We start from the raw sequence: 18,401 nt of genomic DNA on the forward strand, positions 1-18,401 counted from the left end.
TTTATGTTGAACTTCTTTCGCACTGTACGTAGCCAATCGTGCTAATCGGAGGTTCTAAAGAAATAATTTTTCCATTGATAAGTGAAATACGTACAGATATTATTGTGAGGATGTTTTTTTGTCATTCCACCCCACAGAAAAACACCGTCAAGACCTTATTCGGCGGAGTCATTACAAACAACGTCGTATCACTGGTGAGTGCTGCCAGTTGGCTGCATCGCACGCGGGAACCCAAATGCTCGTGGTGCTTATGAACACATCTCTGCCCTTTGGGCAATGAGCTGGATGCTGAGGGGGTTGGGTTTGATGGGGCGCTGCGGTGGCGAGATGTTAACTAGCTTGCCTGATATATAGGAGGTCGTGGGTTCGATCCAGACCTTGATGCCTGCTGTATATTTGGAGTTTATGTGTTCTCTTTCCCCGTGATCACGTGGATTTTTCTCCGGGTCCTCCATTTTTTTCCCTTCGCATTTGCAAACATGAATTTCGATTATTTGACTGCTATACATTTCCACATGATAAGCCGCTATTGCGCTATAATGCGTGGCCAGGTCACTTCTGAAAAAGAGTGGGCCTTACCTAGTAAAATAAAAAAAATAGTGTATTGTAGGTTGTTGAACTTATTTTACACCATACATAGCCAATCCTGCTTATTGGAGTTGTGGCTGTCTGTGCCCTGCTGCAGGACTGTGACCACGTCAGTCAAACTGTGGAAGAATTCTACACGGTGCGGTGCCAAGTGGCAGATATGAAGAACATCTACGTAAGCAACCCTTCCAGATTTCCTTGTGTGAAGTGTACAAACGGGGACCTACTTTTACACCAACGTAGTGACGTCTGGTTACGCCTTTGCATGAATCCTATTTGTTTTTTCCTTTCCAGGAGTCGCTGGACGAGGTGACTGTCAAGGACACTCTGGAAGGGGACAACATGTACACCTGCTCGCAGTGTGGAAAGAAAGTGCGCGCCGAGAAACGGTGCGATGGCAGCCCCAGATGAAGTTTGCGAACAATGGTGGCTTTATTTTCCAAATGACCCCATCACTCAAAGCTTCAAGCTTGCTTTTATGTTTTGTTATACACTGTACAATTGATGAGACCTCTGGCACCCGCCTAGAGATAAATACAAGCAGCGCTTCTCTCGTGTACCGTTAGTGTTAAACGCGTCACCATTTTTAACTATTAAGATCACCAGTTGAACATAGAATGAGTAGTGTTGAAAACTGTGTAAATTGTGAACAAAGCTGCTCGCGTTTTCACAACTTGCTGCTGCGGACAGGGCCTGCTTCAAGAAGCTGCCGCAGATCCTGAGCTTCAACACCATGCGCTATACGTTCAACATGGTGACAATGATGAAGGAGAAGGTGAACACTCACTTCTCGTTCCCGCTGAGGCTCGACATGACGCCCTACACCGAGCGGTGGCTCATGGGGCGGAGCGACCGCGCCGAAGGTACGCATGCCGCTCAAAACCGCTGCCACTTCTGGCGCCAGTTGCTGATGTTATACAGGCAGTCCCCCGACTTACGAACGCCTGACTTGCGAACATCCGCACTTACGAACGAGCTTTCATGAGATATTTTTGTTTTTAACCATCCTACTTGCAAACGTGAACTCGCACTTGCGGGCAGAACCGCAGAACTAGTTACAGTGATGCATATTTATGAGTTTAACAATGCATCCCGTTTTTGTTGAACCGTAGAACATTTTCTAACACTGCATTTAAATACAGTACTCTGTTGTGTTCTGACTTACCAACTTTGTTGGCTTGTGAACGGGCCTCAGGAACGGGACCCGTTCGTAAGTCGGACACTGCCCTGTGTAGAGTTTTCCCCGGTGTAGACTTTGCTCTGGTCTTTACTTGTCTCCTGTGTTTGCTTTTAAGTGCTCTGCAGTAAGAAAATATAAAAAGGGGTTCAAGAGATGGCACTTGTACAGATAATGCAAGATAGAAATCAAGAAGTTTGTCGACATGATTTGTGAATTGATAGAGAAAGGATACGACAAACAGCGATCCATACTCCGCTACAAGGAACCGGAGACAGAGAATGAGCTGGATTGATGTAATAAAGAATGTTGTTGAACAGAAGAGGTGAGTGACTAAAGCAACATAGCTGGTGAAGGACAGGCAAGCATGGAAAGCATTAATTCAAGTCGATTGTCACACTTCAGCTGACAGGAGGGAAAATACGGACGGTGCATTCTTAAAATACTTTTTTTGTAATGACCACACATTTCAGAGCTCTGAGACACCTTTACCAAAAGTAGAGAAGACATCTGCAAGTTGATGCTCCCACTTGTTTTTGAAGCATCATAGAAGTCTGGTCTCAACCATTAACACTTGCTATATTATTGTTAATTTGGATCCAGGGCACTTGGACCATTAAACATTATCTCGAGGGCAAAGATTCACCTTGGAGAATACAATTTTGCGATATTCACTTAATTCCTGTGTTAAAAAATATCGGGGCAGGTGAGGTAATTGTTATCGTTGGTCGTTTAATTATATTTAGTTTGTATTGCTCCCGTCTCCCAATTTCAAACGCTTATTTAAACCACAGCCTGTGCAGTATGAATGCTGCGTGTGTTGTGTAACTCTTGTGTCTTGTGCCGCACAGGCTTGAAGGTGGAGGAGGGTGCGGGCGGCATGGCCAAGGCGGAGGAGAGTTACGAGTACGACCTCATCGGCGTGACAGTCCACACAGGCACCGCGGATGGTGGCCATTACTACAGCTTCATCCGAGACATCATCAACCCGGCAGCCTACCGCAACAACAAGTGGTGAGCACACCAGCCACCGCCACAGTGTACTTGAGGTGCTCTGGACATTTTTATTATGGATAGTCCCCGAGTTACCATGGTCCGATTTACGATATTTCGATCTTACGATGGCGATTAGCGATACGACAAAATTGTAAAATATTTAAAATTTCACGCGGCAGGCAAACGCGCAGCAGCGTACGAGGTACAATACTGTACGTTGGGACGCTGCCGGGATGTACTGTACGCATCTCCCGGCTTGTGTGGTGATGCCTCACTTTCACGAGCGGTCGACGGAGTTAAGTTAGGATTCTTTCCTGAAAAAACTTTCTGTTAAATTGCAGTTCATATAGGTAGGCTAAGAATTTATTTGTTTTTTTTTACTTTACATTTTACTGTGCAATACAGTATTGTAATTAATACATACATACAGTATATAGTTTATACGGTACGGTACTGTAAATTGCTCTGTTTTGATAAATTATCACCATTCTTTAAGACTCCTGGGTAGGCTAGGCCATCTTCGACTTACGATATTTTTGACTTACGATGGGGTCGTCGTAACGCATCTCCATCATAAGTTGAGGACTACCTGTAATTCGTCGTTATTCCATTAGAGTCATGCCGCTCATGTTATGACTGTTGTGTTGCAATCGAAACGTCATATTCTATTATTTTATTTTCTTTCTTTCTACGTGACTTTACTGAACGAACCAAAGAATAAAAATAACTCTTAGAGGAGTTAGAATCGGAATCAAAATATATATTTATACTGGAGGAATCCAATAAGCTATAAAGTTATTTCATAGATGTCCAATAAGTGTGGGTCAGAACATTACAACAACAAACAATACTAAAACACGGAAGGAGTGTAAAGTTTAGGAAATGTAAGCAAATTCACAAAAATACAATACTAGGTGAACCCCACTGAGCTATTAGGATCTTATTTAGAAGCGACCTGGCCACAAATAAAAGCTCAACGAAGTAGCTTAGCAATTGTGGAACCATGCGGATTGAACAAAAATAAATTGCACCTTCGCAGGCTGCAGTGTATACGTGTGAAATAAAAGTGGCGGGAGGTGGCTTCTCTTGCAGCCTGTGGTGCCCTTGTGGCCTTACCCAGTGTTGTTCCATGCCTCTCCCCAGAGCAGATTCCAGGGGAGATCTCTGGTCAGACGTCGCTGGAGTCCACACGACCTGGCTCGTTCCTCTCCCCACAAGCACTTGTTTATGATCCACCACGTGAAAGCAGAGTGTTCAAAACACAGCTCGTACGATTAAGGCATTTACATTGGCTAGAATATTATAAGAACATAGGCTTTGGCGATTGGGTCTAATAAAATAATCCACATCGATAACGATGCATATTTTAACATTTGTAAGTCTCGCCGATGCTAAAAGTTTGGCAGCAAAGGCCAGCTGCTAACTATCATTAGACTTGGCTTAAATATTTAAGAATATCATGCATGCTCATAATATCTTCTCCAAATGTTGATAGTGGAATGTCCATTTTTAAGAAGTGATATATTTTTTTAGGGAATTAATTATTCACCCAGCAGTAATTCGATTAATCATCCCAATATACATGGTCTCAGTTCTATTGAAGAATTGACTGAGTTGTTGTCATGTTCTTACCATCTCGTTTGTATTGTTTTTCACTGGCTTGTCCACTTCATTCGTATATATCTAACATGCACATGTAGTTTCCAATTGATTTGTTCACTTGGACAGTTGTATGCATATATCATCGGCCTAAGAATCAGTTTGAATTGATGAATCAATGCATCATTACTCGCCTAGACCCAAAGAATAACACTGTAAATAATGTATTGGTTTTGACGACTAGACCGCATGCAAACGACTGTATTACAACGTTGATATTTGTCCTTCCTCCTCAAGGTATCTGTTCAATGATGCGGAAGTGAAGCCCTTTGACTCGACACAGCTGGCTTCCGAGTGTTTCGGCGGAGAGATGACGGTATCTTTTTCAACAAATACCGAAGCCCTCTGATCGTTTAACAAACACTGCTCGCTGCTATGTAACTGACGAGTTTTACCATTTTTTAAGTACTACGCTGCGAAATACCAATAAGCGGCAGTCATTCAAGTAAAATATGAAATTCTAGAGTGTTAAATATGAGGATTTGCCATTGTTTATTTGTTTAAATCTCCACATTGCTTCTTGTGTTTCAGACTAAAACATACGACTCTGTTACCGACAAATTTATGGACTTCTCATTTGAAAAGGTTCGTGTTATGTCTACTTAAAAGCATTTGTTAAGCTTTGTGTGTGTGCCTGAGCTCAGTTTTGCACGCATTTCAACAATTGTAACATTTTACTAAAGTATGAATTTGGAGTGAGATGTTGAAGCATCTCATCCCTCACAGCAATGGGCACTGCCGTAAACGCGCGTGGCCGACACTTTTCCCTTGCAGACACACAGTGCCTACATGCTGTTCTACAAGCGGGTAGAATCGAGTGAGGATGTGGGCAAGGAGTCCACCTTTGATATTCCCCCTGAGCTTCTCGAGGTCCGAAGTATACCGCGCTGTCACGTCTGCTGCAAACGGCACGCACACTCGTTTATTCATCAAAAAGTTATTGCATATCGTGAATGCGTGTGAACTTGTGAGCATTTCGTCGTGTAAAAGGCAAGTCAGCTGAGTTGCATTTGTGTGTCGCTTACAGTGGATCTGGCACGACAACATGCAGTTCCTCCAAGATAAGAACATCTTTGAGCACACCTACTTCGGGTAGGAAAATTTTTTTTATTCTCTTTAGCCCAGGTTATCACTTTCACAATGATGAACCTCCGATTAGCACGGTTGGCTACATGCGGTGCGAAAGAAGTTCTACATACTTATGATGAATTATATAAGTACTGCGCGAAGGTGGATTGTACTTGAAAAAAATGTGTTTTAATCCATGTGGAATCGGGATTTTTTTTTTAATTATAAATGGATTGTGCTCCTTGAATTGAATATTAAACATGAGCTTGTGTTGCTCTGTGTTGTATCGTCCGTGGGACAGATTCATGTGGCAGCTGTGCAGCTACATTCCAAGCACTCTCCCCGACCCCAAGGCTGTGACCCTCATGACTGCCAAGGTGCACCTGCAGTGTGTGTGCGTGTGTGTGCAACACAGCCCAGTATGTGGCCTATCCCATGAATGGCAGATTCGGTTTGTTATCCATACATTTGTAATTTTGGTCACTTTGGTGGCATGTGTATTGTTTCATGTTTCTGAGTATGTGTTTGTTTTTCAGCTGAGCACCTCCTTTGTGCTGGAAACATTCATTCACTCGAAGGAAAAGGTAAAGGTTTTCAAGATACAAACACTTCCTTAAAGGCCTGTCAGAAATTACACCAACACATCTCATCGGGTTGGCAGCATGTGAATGGGGGTTAGTGCAGTGTTTTAAGAGCTGCAGCTGCATGTAGATATAAATTGTGTGTATGTGTAGTGTAGCGGTTAGCACGTTGCACTACGAACCTGGCAACCAAAGTTCGATTCCCACTCACGGCCAACACCAGTGACGATTATCTGAACTGGCCCTGGGCCTCCCCTAGGTCGACTCAGACTCACATGAGTAGCTGGTGCGGTGTGTAAACATCGCCACTCGGGAGATGAACGCGGCCGGGTGTGGCGTTGGCCACCCACCCCCTTGTGTGCCGTGCCGGCCTTCCTAGGTGCTCGTGAACAGCACTTGCCCCAATAGTCTGTTAAGGCTATACGGGGGGATCTTTGGTTTGTTTCTACATCTAGATTGTATAACGTGGCCAAAATAATTTACTGCTGTTGAGTGTAACCTTACAGGACTATAACATTTCGTTCGTGGCTCCTGTAGTGGATATCCACTCCACATGTAACGATTCGCCCCCTTGCGTTTGTCATGTTTTTAAAATGAGTATTTAGCTTTAATACTGGTGAAAGTAGCACCTCTAATGGCTGCTTAAATCTGATGAATCAATTACGTACAATGTATACGACGGAAAATAATTGATTCTTACTCGCACAATTTGATGCATGTATAGTGAGCATAAGAATCGGATCTATGCTTTGTTGCATGCCTCGTATCTCCTGCTTATTGGGGCCCTGAATTTACAGTGAGCCATCTTAAAATTAGCCAAAGACAAACATTTTAAATAGCTGTTTTCTTGCATATGGAATTATGTTCAGGAGCTAAATACCAATGATGGTCTGCTTGCCACGAGAGGGCTTCAGGAGAGAGTTTGTGTAGTTTCATTATTCCTCTGTTGGATTCCATGGCCACAATCTGTGGCTTGTCATCAATTTACCATTTGTGAAGGAGATGTGGAAATGGGACCTATGGATGTTTTGATGCGATTGATGGTTAATACTGTATCTTTGAGGAATGTCAAAGCCAGGAGGTGCGATGTTTGGGTATCGAATGAGGGGGGTTTATTCTAAACGTCCGCATTGTTCCACTCTGTTTGCCATTGTTCTTCCGTCCTTAACTGTTAGCCATTAAATTTGAAAATCATTGAGAATCCAGGACACACCGATGGTTAGCTTTTGATAGTTATAATGCTTTGTCAAAAATGCCGTTTGTTTTTTCTTCACAGCCCACCATGCTCCAGTGGATCGAGCTCCTGACCAAGCAGTTCAATAACAGCCAGGCCGCGTGCGAGGTGGGCCTTGACCTCAGCTGTGTGTCCCATGGTGTGGGGGGGCAAGGGGGTAGTTGTTCAGTACCTCTTGGTGCCTAACCATCAGCTTACCAATTGTTTTTGATTGGTCAAGTGGGTGGGTGGTGCGACTATCAGATTTCCCGGAATGTTTTGTAATTTCTAATTCTGAAGTGGTGGCGAAACACTTGATAATAATATCAGAATCGGAGGTTTATTTCCCACAGAATAAAACACATTGAGCAAAGAAGGCCTTTTTCGAAGGCAATTCGGCTGACAGACGACAACAAAAGTATTCCACAATTACAAATAAAAAAAAAGAAACTTCATCATGGCAGTTATATTGTTAAATTACATTCACACCTAAACGTTCGTGATTTAATAGTTTAAACGAGGACAGAGATGGCAGAATGGAGATGCTAAGAGACGAAACACGGTCCATGCCTACTTTGTATGCATTGTGGTTTCGTTCTCATGGAGAGTGCGTTATTTTGGTCGTTGTTGCCTTCAGGTGTGCTCCTTTTTTTACCGGGCTGCATTTTTTACTGAACGTTCGAAAAAATGTACACGAATAATCGAACACCTAATCAAGGGTGTAATTTTAGTATTAATTACTTTCATTATAGTTCCAACAGTGGATGAATCCAGTGTGATGAGTAATTCAAGTAATCCCCATGGGGTCCCCTGCAATCCGTTTAGTGGGAACTGTTGGGTAATAGCAATCATGTTTTTTTCTAATGCAGCATTATTCTATGAGGCTAGATTCAAGATTTGTTTCCATCCATACACAACCAGTTATCCTGTTCTTAGTGGTGAAATCTCTATTTTACCTGGCTGTTGTGTCTGCCAGTGCAATTGAGTGAATATACAAATGTGCATCTAACACCTTGGTGTTTCTCTCTATACTCTGTCTAGTGGTTTTTGGACCAAATGGCTGACGACGACTGGTGGCCGATGCAGATCCTGATTAAATGCCCCAATCAAATTGTAAGACAGGTAACAATGTTTCTTTTTCTACAGTGTAGCTCATTGCAATGCTTCTGTATGTCTCACGCCCCACCCCATGCTGTTCTTGGCATTAAAACGCCTAGCAAGATTTATCCCATTGGGCAAGCGAGGTGCCTCTTTTCATTGTGCTTGTTGTTGTTGTTGTCCTGTTTGGCTGAGAGAATGTAGGTCATGCAAAAGTAGGTTTACCTCTCTGTAGCGTGCTTAAATAATTAATTTAACAATTCCGTACGTAATGGAAATCCTATGACGCAAGCACTCTGAAAAGATCCTGATGTCTTGTTTTTTCATGTGACCATCACTAGTTTGTCCTAAAATCACAACACTGAGGTACATTAAGGGAGAATATTTTCTCTAAGAAACTCAAGTTACAGTTCTGTATTTGTAACGAAACATTGACAAGAAAGTTATTTGAATCCTAAATCATTCATTGGTTATTTTTGTTCTCACGGAAACTTTTTCACTCATTCATTTCAAGCCACCACCACGTTTGCGTTGTTCTTGTGCTGCTGCATCTGAATGAGATTTTTGTGTTAAAATCACACGACACGTTTTGTAAACTTGCACTGCGAGCTGTGTTTTTCCGCTGGAGAGATGTTTGCTGAGAGAGGGCGCCACCCCTCTCGGCCCTCGTTATTTTCGTCTCGTGTTCGGGTGCCAATGACGGATGGCGTGGGGCCCCTTCGTCCGCGCAGATGTTCCAGCGCCTCTGCATCCACGTCATCCAGCAGCTGCGGCCCACGCATGCCCACCTCTACCTGCAGCCCGTGTCGGACAATGGGTGCGCACCCAACCCTCTCGCTGTCCCTTTACTGAGTTTCACGGGAAAATATAGTTGGACATAAGTGCTATTTATTCAATCTAAATTCTTAGAAAGAAAAAATGTGCATGTCCTTCAAAGAATCTTACTCGACACACAAACAGGAGTAAGGACACAAATTTCCACGTTTTTTGTCAAATACACCCGAGTCAAAATATACGCTACACATGACAGATTAAATACATTTTTAGGGTATAATTGGTTTTCTGTGGTAGAGACAGGACACATATCGGAGTACACGATGCCATTAGTGGCTGTTAAGGAGAAACAGTTCTGTATTAAATACGATGAGTTACTCAACTAAATTTTATTTTAATAAGCCGATTATATTTCTCCTACGTCTTCATGTGAATATCAGTGATTGTTAATTGACGTTCCCACATTCCCCACAACCCTCTTTCCCCACCTGACTCCTTCCCACATTGCAACATGTGCTTGTCCCCCTATTCCCGTGTCTTACGCTGCCCCTTCAGCCCGGACGATGCCCTCATTCCGCTGGAGGAGTTGGGCCTGCGATCGTGCGTGACGCGCTTCGTGAAGACATTGCTGGCCGTCATGGAGCACGGCGTGAAGCCACATAGCCGCCACCTCACCGAATACTTCGCCTTCTTCTGCGACTTCATTAAGATGGGCGAGGAGGAGGCAAGTCCTGCAAACCTGCCGTGCAATCCCTTGTGTGGTTTCGGACCTGGAAGCTATTCAAGTGTTTTTTTATGTTCTCATTCCTAGTTCTAGAAATTGTTGTGGTGTTGGAACATATGAAGGTACCGGTGCGTTCGAGTTGGTGATGAGTGATGAATCGTTCGTTTAGGAGAAAACTTGAACTTGCATTTCTTTGTTTTGTCTTATTTCTTTTAGCGCCAGTTCCTGTTGTCCGTGCAGGCCATCTCCACAATGGTGCACTTCTACATGGGGACCAAGGTCCCTGAAAATGTAAGGTCACTGAAGTCGTGCTTTGCCCAAAGAGGTTGTGCAGTGTATGTTAAATACAGTAACAAAATAATAAACACGGGTGTTTTAAACAATTTTCAAACAGAGTAATGCAAAATACACTGATTTTAAAAGTTGCATTCCTTCAAGGTTGATTGATGCAGTATTTATTTTTCTAAGACAAATGGATGTCGGTTAAACATCTCAAATTTCTTGTGCTCCGTTTGCGCGTTCTCGGGTTGAGCGAATGGCAACATTTGTCGCATGAATAAGATTTGTGCAGTGACTTAGTTTTGAGCAGACAGGTCTTCTATAGAAGCACCTGATTGCCACTGCCCCCACACACAGACACACCCCTTCTCTTTTCTCCCTCTTGTTTCATTCCTTTTTAAATCATTTATATTAAGTTCGCGTGCTTGCTTGCGTGCTTGCTTGCTTAGGACCGTGCAAATCTTTCGGTCGTTTTTTAACCCACTTCCCGTGATCCAATCGAGCTGACATTTTCCACACAGACTCGTTGTGCCAGACAATTATTGTTCGTGAAAAAAAATTCCCAAAATTTTACACTTTAGGGAAAACAAATTAAATATTTAATTACCAATTGCTTAATACTGGCAGACAATCATCTGACCCATAGGTGGCAGCCATCTCAAGCCAGAGGACGAGAAGACTCTAGCCGCCACGCATATAAAGGATTTATAGTGAAAAACTTTGTTTTTACGGGTTTACTTGTTTTCCCTGCTTTTTTGCTTTGCTTTTATATTTCCGGTGGTTTCCTTCTTGTCACGGCCTCAGCTTGGTGCTATATTTTTTCCAGTAAATTTACTTGGGCTGTGGTTGCGACACTAAGAGTGTACCTTTTTATTTAACGTCCTCTGTGGAATAATTTGTTTATTGTGAATTTAGTTTTGCGATTGTTTTGGACGAAAATTAATTTTTGATAAGCGCACTGAAAGTCAAAAAATTCGGATAGTAAATTGGAGATTTTGGTCATGCTGCTGATTCCTCTGCTGCTTGTTCCTGTCTTCCCTGCATTGGGCAGCCCCAACCCCAGCCACAGGCGGCAGGGGAAGCCCTGTCGGAGGAGGAGGCCGAGGAGGAGGAGCCCGAAGAGGATATCCTGGCGCTCGCCGAAGAGAAGTACCGCCCTGCTGCCCTCGAAAAGATGATAACACTCATCGCTCACCTCGTCGAGCAGTCGCGATCCGAGAGGTGAGAATTGGCTTTCACCATGGTCGTTATTGTCATGGCATTGTCTAGCCACTGCTGGATTAAGGCCTATCCACGTTGTCACTATTCTCCATCATCCTCTGTGATGCTAAAACCCATCTCGCTTCTGCCCATGAGCTGATCTTTCGTGACTACACCTTTGTGTGGTCCTCTTGGCTGCAATTCCTCCCTTCAGCTGCCATTCTGTGTCACCAGTCATGTCCTTAAAGTTTTCTAATGATCACACCATCAAAATGTACACCACATTGTTCACATTGGTAATTAAGTGATGATGTGCTATAACTTTACAGATCAAAATAACATTTTCTTTGGTGTGGGTATAATCAAGTGAAATGCATCATTTTTTATTTGTCAATTGTTTACTGATGGTTGCCATCGTTGATAGGTAAGCACACAGACCTCGGGAACTTAGGGTTGCAGGCAATCTGTAGCAGGGATTGCAATCTCTCACAGTGTGACTTTTCGTACCAAGTGGCCAACATTTTGGGAATGCAAAATGTTCTCTAATGTTCTAAATCCTGTGTTTATTATTTTAGCCTTGATTTGAAATAAATTGGGAGTGTGTTCTAGCAGAATATCAAGTGAAGAGACATGCCTTGTATTGTTTGTTGATTTTAAAATTTCATTGCACTGTGAGCTCTGTACTGCAATGGGTTTTGTGTGGGACTGTGTTTTTTAAACGACATTGCTGATTTTCTTTTTAGGCACTTGACCCTTTCCCAGAGTGACATGGCAGCTCTTACAGGAGGAAAAGTAAGTTCCCTTCAAAAAGGGAAAGTTAACAGTTGATTTCCACTACAAGTTAAGATTAAAACTGTACCAATCTTGCATCGACAATCTTCACGCTACAAACATTCGTATTCTCTTACAATCATTTTCCTCTTAACACTGTCCTTTAAAAAATATACTTTCCAGGGTTTCCCATTCCTCTTCCAGCAAATCCGAGATGGCATCAACATCAAGCAGACTTGCAACCTCATCTTCAGCCTCTGCCGCTACAGCAACCGTCTGGCCGAGCACGTGAGTACCCCTTGCTGTGTTTGTCTTTCATCCTTGTGCTCGGCGTTTCCTCCTGTATTTTAAGTGATTCCTTTTTAGAGCGGCTGTATGCCATTAGGAATTAACTCCAGCTACTTCATGTTACACACCGTGTGTGTGCGTCTGTGTTTTTGTGTCCACGGGGAGCGGTGTTGCAATGGTTAGCGCGCTAAGCTATAAACCCAGCGAACCAAGTCCGATTCCTGTTCACGGCCCACACCAGATATGGTTATATGAACCAATCCTGGGCCTCCCTTAGGTCGCCTCAGTCTTAATAGAGTACCTGGTGCCATGTGTAAACATCGCCACTGGCGACAAAGGCGATTGGGAGTCGCGCTGGCCACTCATCCCCTCGTGCTGTGCCGGCCCTCATTGGTTCTCGCTAACAGCACTTTCCCCAACACTTTGTAAGGGCTCTAAGGGAGATTTTTGTCGTGTATCCATGCTTCTGACTAAGGTGGTGCCATCTTATCGTGATGGTAATTCCCAGAAGAAAAACAGATTGCTGATATGTCGCACATTGCTGCTTTACAAAAACTGCCTTTATACATTTCTCCCACAGATTGTCGCGATGCTGTTTACATCTATTGCAAAGCTCAGTCCAGAGGTACAGTTAATTACCCTTACTCTTATTGTGCTGACAAAACAACTCATGCTAATTTTGTCGCCCTTCGTGTTTCGGTTCATACCAGCAGTTGGTGAGCGTCTGTGAGTACCTGCCTTCGAGGCAGCTCGCGATCCAATATAAGACGTACTTATGTAGTTCCTGTTGTGAAAAACCGCCTTGTTCAGTTGTTGTGCTGACGGCGGGCCGTGCGTTGAGCGTGCAGGCAGCCCAGCCATTCTTTAAGCTGCTCTCCATGCTCATGGAATTTGCGGCGGGTCCACCCGGCATGCCACCATTCACCACCTACATACTGCAGCGCATCTGGGAGGTGAGCACAACAACTTTATTGTAATAACTTTTGTAACTTGTTAATGCTTGCTCAAAATGTGACCATTTCAGTTGCGGATTTCAGGTCTCTCTCTATTGATTGTTGCTCTGTTCCTGTTCATTCGGATTCGGCGTTGCCGTCGTATAAACATTTAATTTGGTTCTGCCACCCTGCCCTCTCCCCTCCCGCTCCCTCTCTTCATCCCCGGCAACAGGTGATCGAGTATAACCCTGCCCAGTGCCTGGACTGGCTGGCTATGCAGACGCCACGCAACAAGCTCGCGCACACGTGGGTGCTGCAGAATATGGACAGCTGGGTTGAGCGCTTCCTGCTGGCGCATAACTACCCGCGCGTCCGCACCTGTGAGCTCGTGCACACACAGACACACGCAGCGCTGACGCTCGGCCAGTGTCTTGGAGGTGGTGTTTGTGGAGTTCAGGTTTTGGATGTTCTTTGTGCGATCATCAACCTAACAGGTTCAATAATGTGATTTGTGCTCGGCATGTTATACTTTCGCTACGCTGTGCGACTTGCATACATTTCACAATTCGAGCTGCACTTCGATTCAAGAACATGCCCATTTTTGTCATGTGGTAGTATCTCATTTAAGTCTTGTAGTTTAGTGTCTCTTCATTAAAAAAGTTTCCTGCCTCCCTCTTGGTACTAATAGCACTAGGTGTGACATTTGCATTTAGTTTGCATATATAGATAACTATCCATAGAGGTTTTTGGGTTAGAGCGTGTAAATATATAAATGTGTCGTTAAAACCTGCCACCACCCGACACAGCCAACGAGTAAGGGTTGTCACGTAAACAGAACGTGCCAATTCGTCACTAGTACAGCACACCGGTGTGTTGGAGAGCCAAGCCACAGCATTTGCAATCTGAGTACGACGTTTCGCTAGTAATTATAACTAGCTTCATCAGGTGACAGCCAGATTTGTGGAGAAGTCTTACTGTTTCGTTCCTTATATAGAGGCATAGATGTGTTGACCACGCTTCTGCGCTTGCACAATGTGGGGGGGGAGTACTGAGGCAACGTACATTATGCATGTGCATTAAGCGAGCCCTTTGAACTTGTCTTTCCTGTCTATTGTGTTTATTAAAATAGCCCTACCAACGGTAATCCCTGTTGAAGTACGCTGCCCTTTGTAGGCATGCATTTAAATAATGTATTATTTGATTATTCACTATGTTTGATTTTGGGTGTGTATCATGGGCGTGAGAATTCCAATCGTTAAATTTCTGAAAATCATATCATGCCTAACCTCTTGCACTAATTTGCATACCACAAAATATACTCCGATTACCAAGTGGCTCCAGACTCGCTGCTACCACCACCTGCGAAATTGTGCACAAACCTCTCTCGTTCTGACTCTCCTTTCCCGTTTGCCCCGTGCCGCCCCCATGTTCTTCAGCGGCCGCCTACCTCCTGGTGTCGCTCATACCCAGCAACTCGTTCCGTCAGATGTTCCGCTCAACTCGCTCCCTCACCACGCCGGGCCGTGAGATGCCGTTGGGTCCCGAGGCAACGGGCGTGTTGCACCGCGTCTACCAGGCGCTGCTGGCTCTGCTTCCGTGCGCGCGCCCCTATGCCGATGCGCAGCTCCACGGCACCACAAAGCTCGTGCCCTACTTCGGCCTGCTGTCGCACTGCCTGGTGTCGCGCGCCGAGAAGCTCATGTTCTCGCCGTACTTCCAGGACCTGTGGGCGATCTACCAGCCGCGCCTCTCAGAGCCCGCCATCGCCACCAATCACAACAAGCAGGTGCTGCTCGCCTTCTGGCACGCGGCCTGCGTAGGTTGCCCCGAGAACGCGCGCCTCGTGGTGCAGAGCACATCGGTGGCGCGCAACATCGCCTTCAACTACATCTTGGCGGACCACGACGACCAGGACGTGGTGCTCTTTAACCGCGCCATGCTGCCCGCCTACTACGGCCTGCTGCGGCTCTGCTGCCAGCAGTCGTCCGCCTTCACGCGCCAGCTCGCGTCACACCAGAACATCCAGTGGGCCTTCAAGAACCTGACGCCACACGCCAACCAGTACCCCTCGGTGAGACGCCGGCCTCGAATTTAGGCGGTTTGCCATTTGGTTTTGTCACTTTGTTGCAATGCAAAACTTAGTGTGCTTCGGCAGCCTTTCTGAATCTGTTGTGTAATGTTGCTGTTTTTGTTTTGTTCTGTTAATATGCACAGATTTTAATCAAAATGCTGCTGCTGAGCTCACAAGCGGGAAGGGACCCGCCTGGGACTTAGAAAATTTAAATGAGAGATGTTGAAAGGGAAAACTTTTCCAAACTGGCACTGCTTAAGATACTTTGTCCCAATCCAGACACAGTGCCCATGGTTAATCCTTTTTTTATTATAATGCATTGATGGGCTCAGCCTAATCACTCATGACTGTACAACAAAACCATGTTTGCTAAATTCCAGGTATAGTTTGACTATCATTGAACAATCGCATAGCAGAGTATATAGGAAGGTGTACCTCTTCCTGTTAAAGCAAAACAAAGTCTCTAGAAGCATTTCATGAAATATATCTAGTGAAAAATATCTTCCACAGGGCAATGGATGACACACAGGGAGCACTGCTTCGCAAGATTTCTCTCGTTTTTTTTGTCTCATTCTGTTGTTTTGTGCACTCGCACGAAGTTACTGTCTTGGCAGAATTCACTCGCGTCCATCCTCCCACTCGCGCACATCGTACACCGACGCGTCATTCGTTCTGCGCGAGTGTGCTCATTCTGCGTTGTGCCTCTGCATTTTCTGTGCCAGGCCGTGGAGGAGCTCTTCGCGCTGATGCAGCTGTTTGTGGCGAAGCGTACAAACATGACGGAGGAGGAATTGCAGGACGTGCAGCAGTTCAAAAAGACGACCATCACCAGCTACCTGCGCTGCCTGGACGGTCGCTCATGCTGGCCCACACTCATCAGGTGAGCGTGCGGTGAATGTAGGAGGTAAACGTTATACGTCATACAGCCCAGGAGCATGTAATAAAGTCACAAGTCAAGGAAAGCGTTACTAAATAGAAACAATGGCCACGTTTAAATCCCCCCGTCGCTGTACACCCAGCATTATAAATGGGTGCACCACAGTTAGTCGATTTGCAGGCAGCATGCGGTGGGATAAAGTGTGGGTACTCTCACCTTGTCCAGCACTTCTGGCCAGTGTGGAAGAGAAGATCAATACCCTCTAAAGGGGTTTTATAGAACTCCCTGAAATGGAAGCCCTGCCACCAGCAGTGGCATGAGCAAAAAATTGCAGGGCCCGTACCTGTGCGCTTACTTTTTTATTCAGGAAAGCTTCTCCGAGTATCAAGATTTTATTATTTCACTCGGGGCCTGCGTTGGGATGTTTGCCTAGTTCCTTTTTAAGTAGTGTTCTGCATATGATAGGAAAGGAGTGCCTCGATTAAAACCCATGCAAAGGAGGAAATGCCACTGAAAGGTCACACGCACAAGTGCTTGATGAACGCACGTGATGTACTCCCATATTATGGCCACTTCTGCATCCCAGTAGCTTTTGGAGTTTCACAAATATATTTTCACCAATTTTTGCTTGCAAAGTGCTGTATAACAGGTGTGCTCTACCACTTGGGGCAGGCCTGGGTTTATACAATGTAAATCTTATTTTATTTATGCCGTGAATACAGCCTTATCTCAAAACACCATATCGCTCTGAGATTGATTCACAAATGGTGGGGAGAGGATTGTTGCAAGTACTATTAGGGACATGTTTAAGATTATAGAAGAGGCAGAGCACAGGAGATGAGCTTAGAGATTATTACGTGTGGATAGATTTAAAAAGGAGAGCGCTGGGATAGACAAGTCCAAGGGATATATGTATACTTGGAAGGGACATTGATTCATACAGGACAGAGCAAAACAAAATCAAACAAAGCAGAACGATGATGGGATCCCACGTGAATTATGCCAAATGGGTCTGCAAAATTGGCCCATTGTCAGGCTCCGTTAATTAATACTTTATCTCTGGAAATGGCATTGCACAGCCATTGAGCCCCATTGGTGTATATTTTGTTGTACGAGTGGTGCTTCAGATTTTAAATGCTCTTCACACCTGTCTCTCAATGCTTACATTCGAACCGTGGAAAAAATCCAGACAGGTTGAATACACTCTTGAATGATGTTTAAATTAAGCCGTGCATTTTAAAGGGTGTTGTAACTGAGTTCATTAGGAGTGAACCTTAAATATATATATACATTGTAATTGGATCCCTTTCATTTGGATTGTTGAGTAATGAGATTTCAAATGGGCACGAATACTCAATGTGTTTATTCTTATTATGATTGTGCTGCAGCGCCTTCCGGATCCTACTTGAGACAGATGAGGACCGCCTGCTTGTCTTGCTGAACAGAGGACTCCTCCTCATGAACGAGGTGAGACACATCTCTCAGGCATCCCAGACTCGCTGTGTGCTACGAGCCAGGGCATCGCTATCGCACTCACGTTTTCAGCAGGAGGATCGCTCATAGGCACAGCCGTCTACAGTGCTCTGTGCCGGGCTGCTGTTTGTTCCTTTGAAACAGCTTTTGTTAAATCAATTTGAGAAAAAAACGTAAAGATTAGGATGCCCGTTTTTCAGTTGTGTTAACAGTTTTGTTTACCTTTTGTAATGATGGTGTGAGCCTGTGTTACATACCCGTGTCCATGAACAACTGATGCATGATTGAATGTGCACAGTCCTTCAACACGCTGCACATGATGTACCACGAAGCAACAGCATGCCACGTGACGGTGGACCTGGTGGAGCTGCTTTCCATCTTCCTGTCCGTGCTGAGGGCCACCCAGCCCTTCCTGCAGCGCAAGGGTGAGTGTCACCCCCACCCGCTGCTTGTGCCCCCTGTCCACCCTAGAACCCCATGTCTCCCGCAACCACCTCCTCCTGACATCACAGCGACAAAGTGATGTATGCCTTTACAAGCCTCAGGTCGAGCCATCTGCTGGCCTCTCTCATTCCCTCGCCACCTCACCCTTTCATCATCCACTCGACATTGCACTCATTGCTGTATTC

General features: G+C 44.8%; 1 protein-coding gene across 3 annotated transcripts in view; it reads left to right on the forward strand.

Annotated features, from left to right (window-relative positions):
- The window catches only part of USP34 (ubiquitin specific peptidase 34), a 78,994-nt gene that overhangs the window by 48,647 nt on the left and 11,946 nt on the right, over positions 1 to 18,401 (forward strand). For 2 of the 3 annotated variants that reach the window (XM_078596285.1, XM_078596288.1), the window contains exons 46-71: positions 138 to 194; positions 686 to 763; positions 883 to 977; positions 1,279 to 1,451; positions 2,617 to 2,779; positions 4,658 to 4,736; positions 4,952 to 5,005; positions 5,195 to 5,290; positions 5,448 to 5,512; positions 5,790 to 5,865; positions 6,025 to 6,072; positions 7,346 to 7,411; positions 8,324 to 8,404; positions 9,112 to 9,197; positions 9,710 to 9,878; positions 10,095 to 10,169; positions 11,209 to 11,378; positions 12,101 to 12,149; positions 12,312 to 12,416; positions 12,997 to 13,041; positions 13,265 to 13,369; positions 13,584 to 13,731; positions 14,788 to 15,422; positions 16,145 to 16,302; positions 17,688 to 17,766; positions 18,071 to 18,197. In XM_078596285.1, the coding sequence (XP_078452411.1) occupies positions 138 to 194; positions 686 to 763; positions 883 to 977; positions 1,279 to 1,451; positions 2,617 to 2,779; positions 4,658 to 4,736; positions 4,952 to 5,005; positions 5,195 to 5,290; positions 5,448 to 5,512; positions 5,790 to 5,865; positions 6,025 to 6,072; positions 7,346 to 7,411; positions 8,324 to 8,404; positions 9,112 to 9,197; positions 9,710 to 9,878; positions 10,095 to 10,169; positions 11,209 to 11,378; positions 12,101 to 12,149; positions 12,312 to 12,416; positions 12,997 to 13,041; positions 13,265 to 13,369; positions 13,584 to 13,731; positions 14,788 to 15,422; positions 16,145 to 16,302; positions 17,688 to 17,766; positions 18,071 to 18,197 (3,082 nt within the window). The remainder of the gene's footprint in view (positions 1 to 137; positions 195 to 685; positions 764 to 882; positions 978 to 1,278; positions 1,452 to 2,616; positions 2,780 to 4,657; positions 4,737 to 4,951; positions 5,006 to 5,194; positions 5,291 to 5,447; positions 5,513 to 5,789; positions 5,866 to 6,024; positions 6,073 to 7,345; positions 7,412 to 8,323; positions 8,405 to 9,111; positions 9,198 to 9,709; positions 9,879 to 10,094; positions 10,170 to 11,208; positions 11,379 to 12,100; positions 12,150 to 12,311; positions 12,417 to 12,996; positions 13,042 to 13,264; positions 13,370 to 13,583; positions 13,732 to 14,787; positions 15,423 to 16,144; positions 16,303 to 17,687; positions 17,767 to 18,070; positions 18,198 to 18,401) is intronic. The other variant, XM_078596286.1, reaches the window with a different exon arrangement.

The sequence above is a fragment of the Lampetra planeri genome, chromosome 7 (assembly GCF_965212315.1).
Source record: "Lampetra planeri chromosome 7, kcLamPlan1.2.h2, whole genome shotgun sequence".
Lineage (NCBI taxonomy): Eukaryota > Metazoa > Chordata > Hyperoartia > Petromyzontiformes > Petromyzontidae > Lampetra > Lampetra planeri.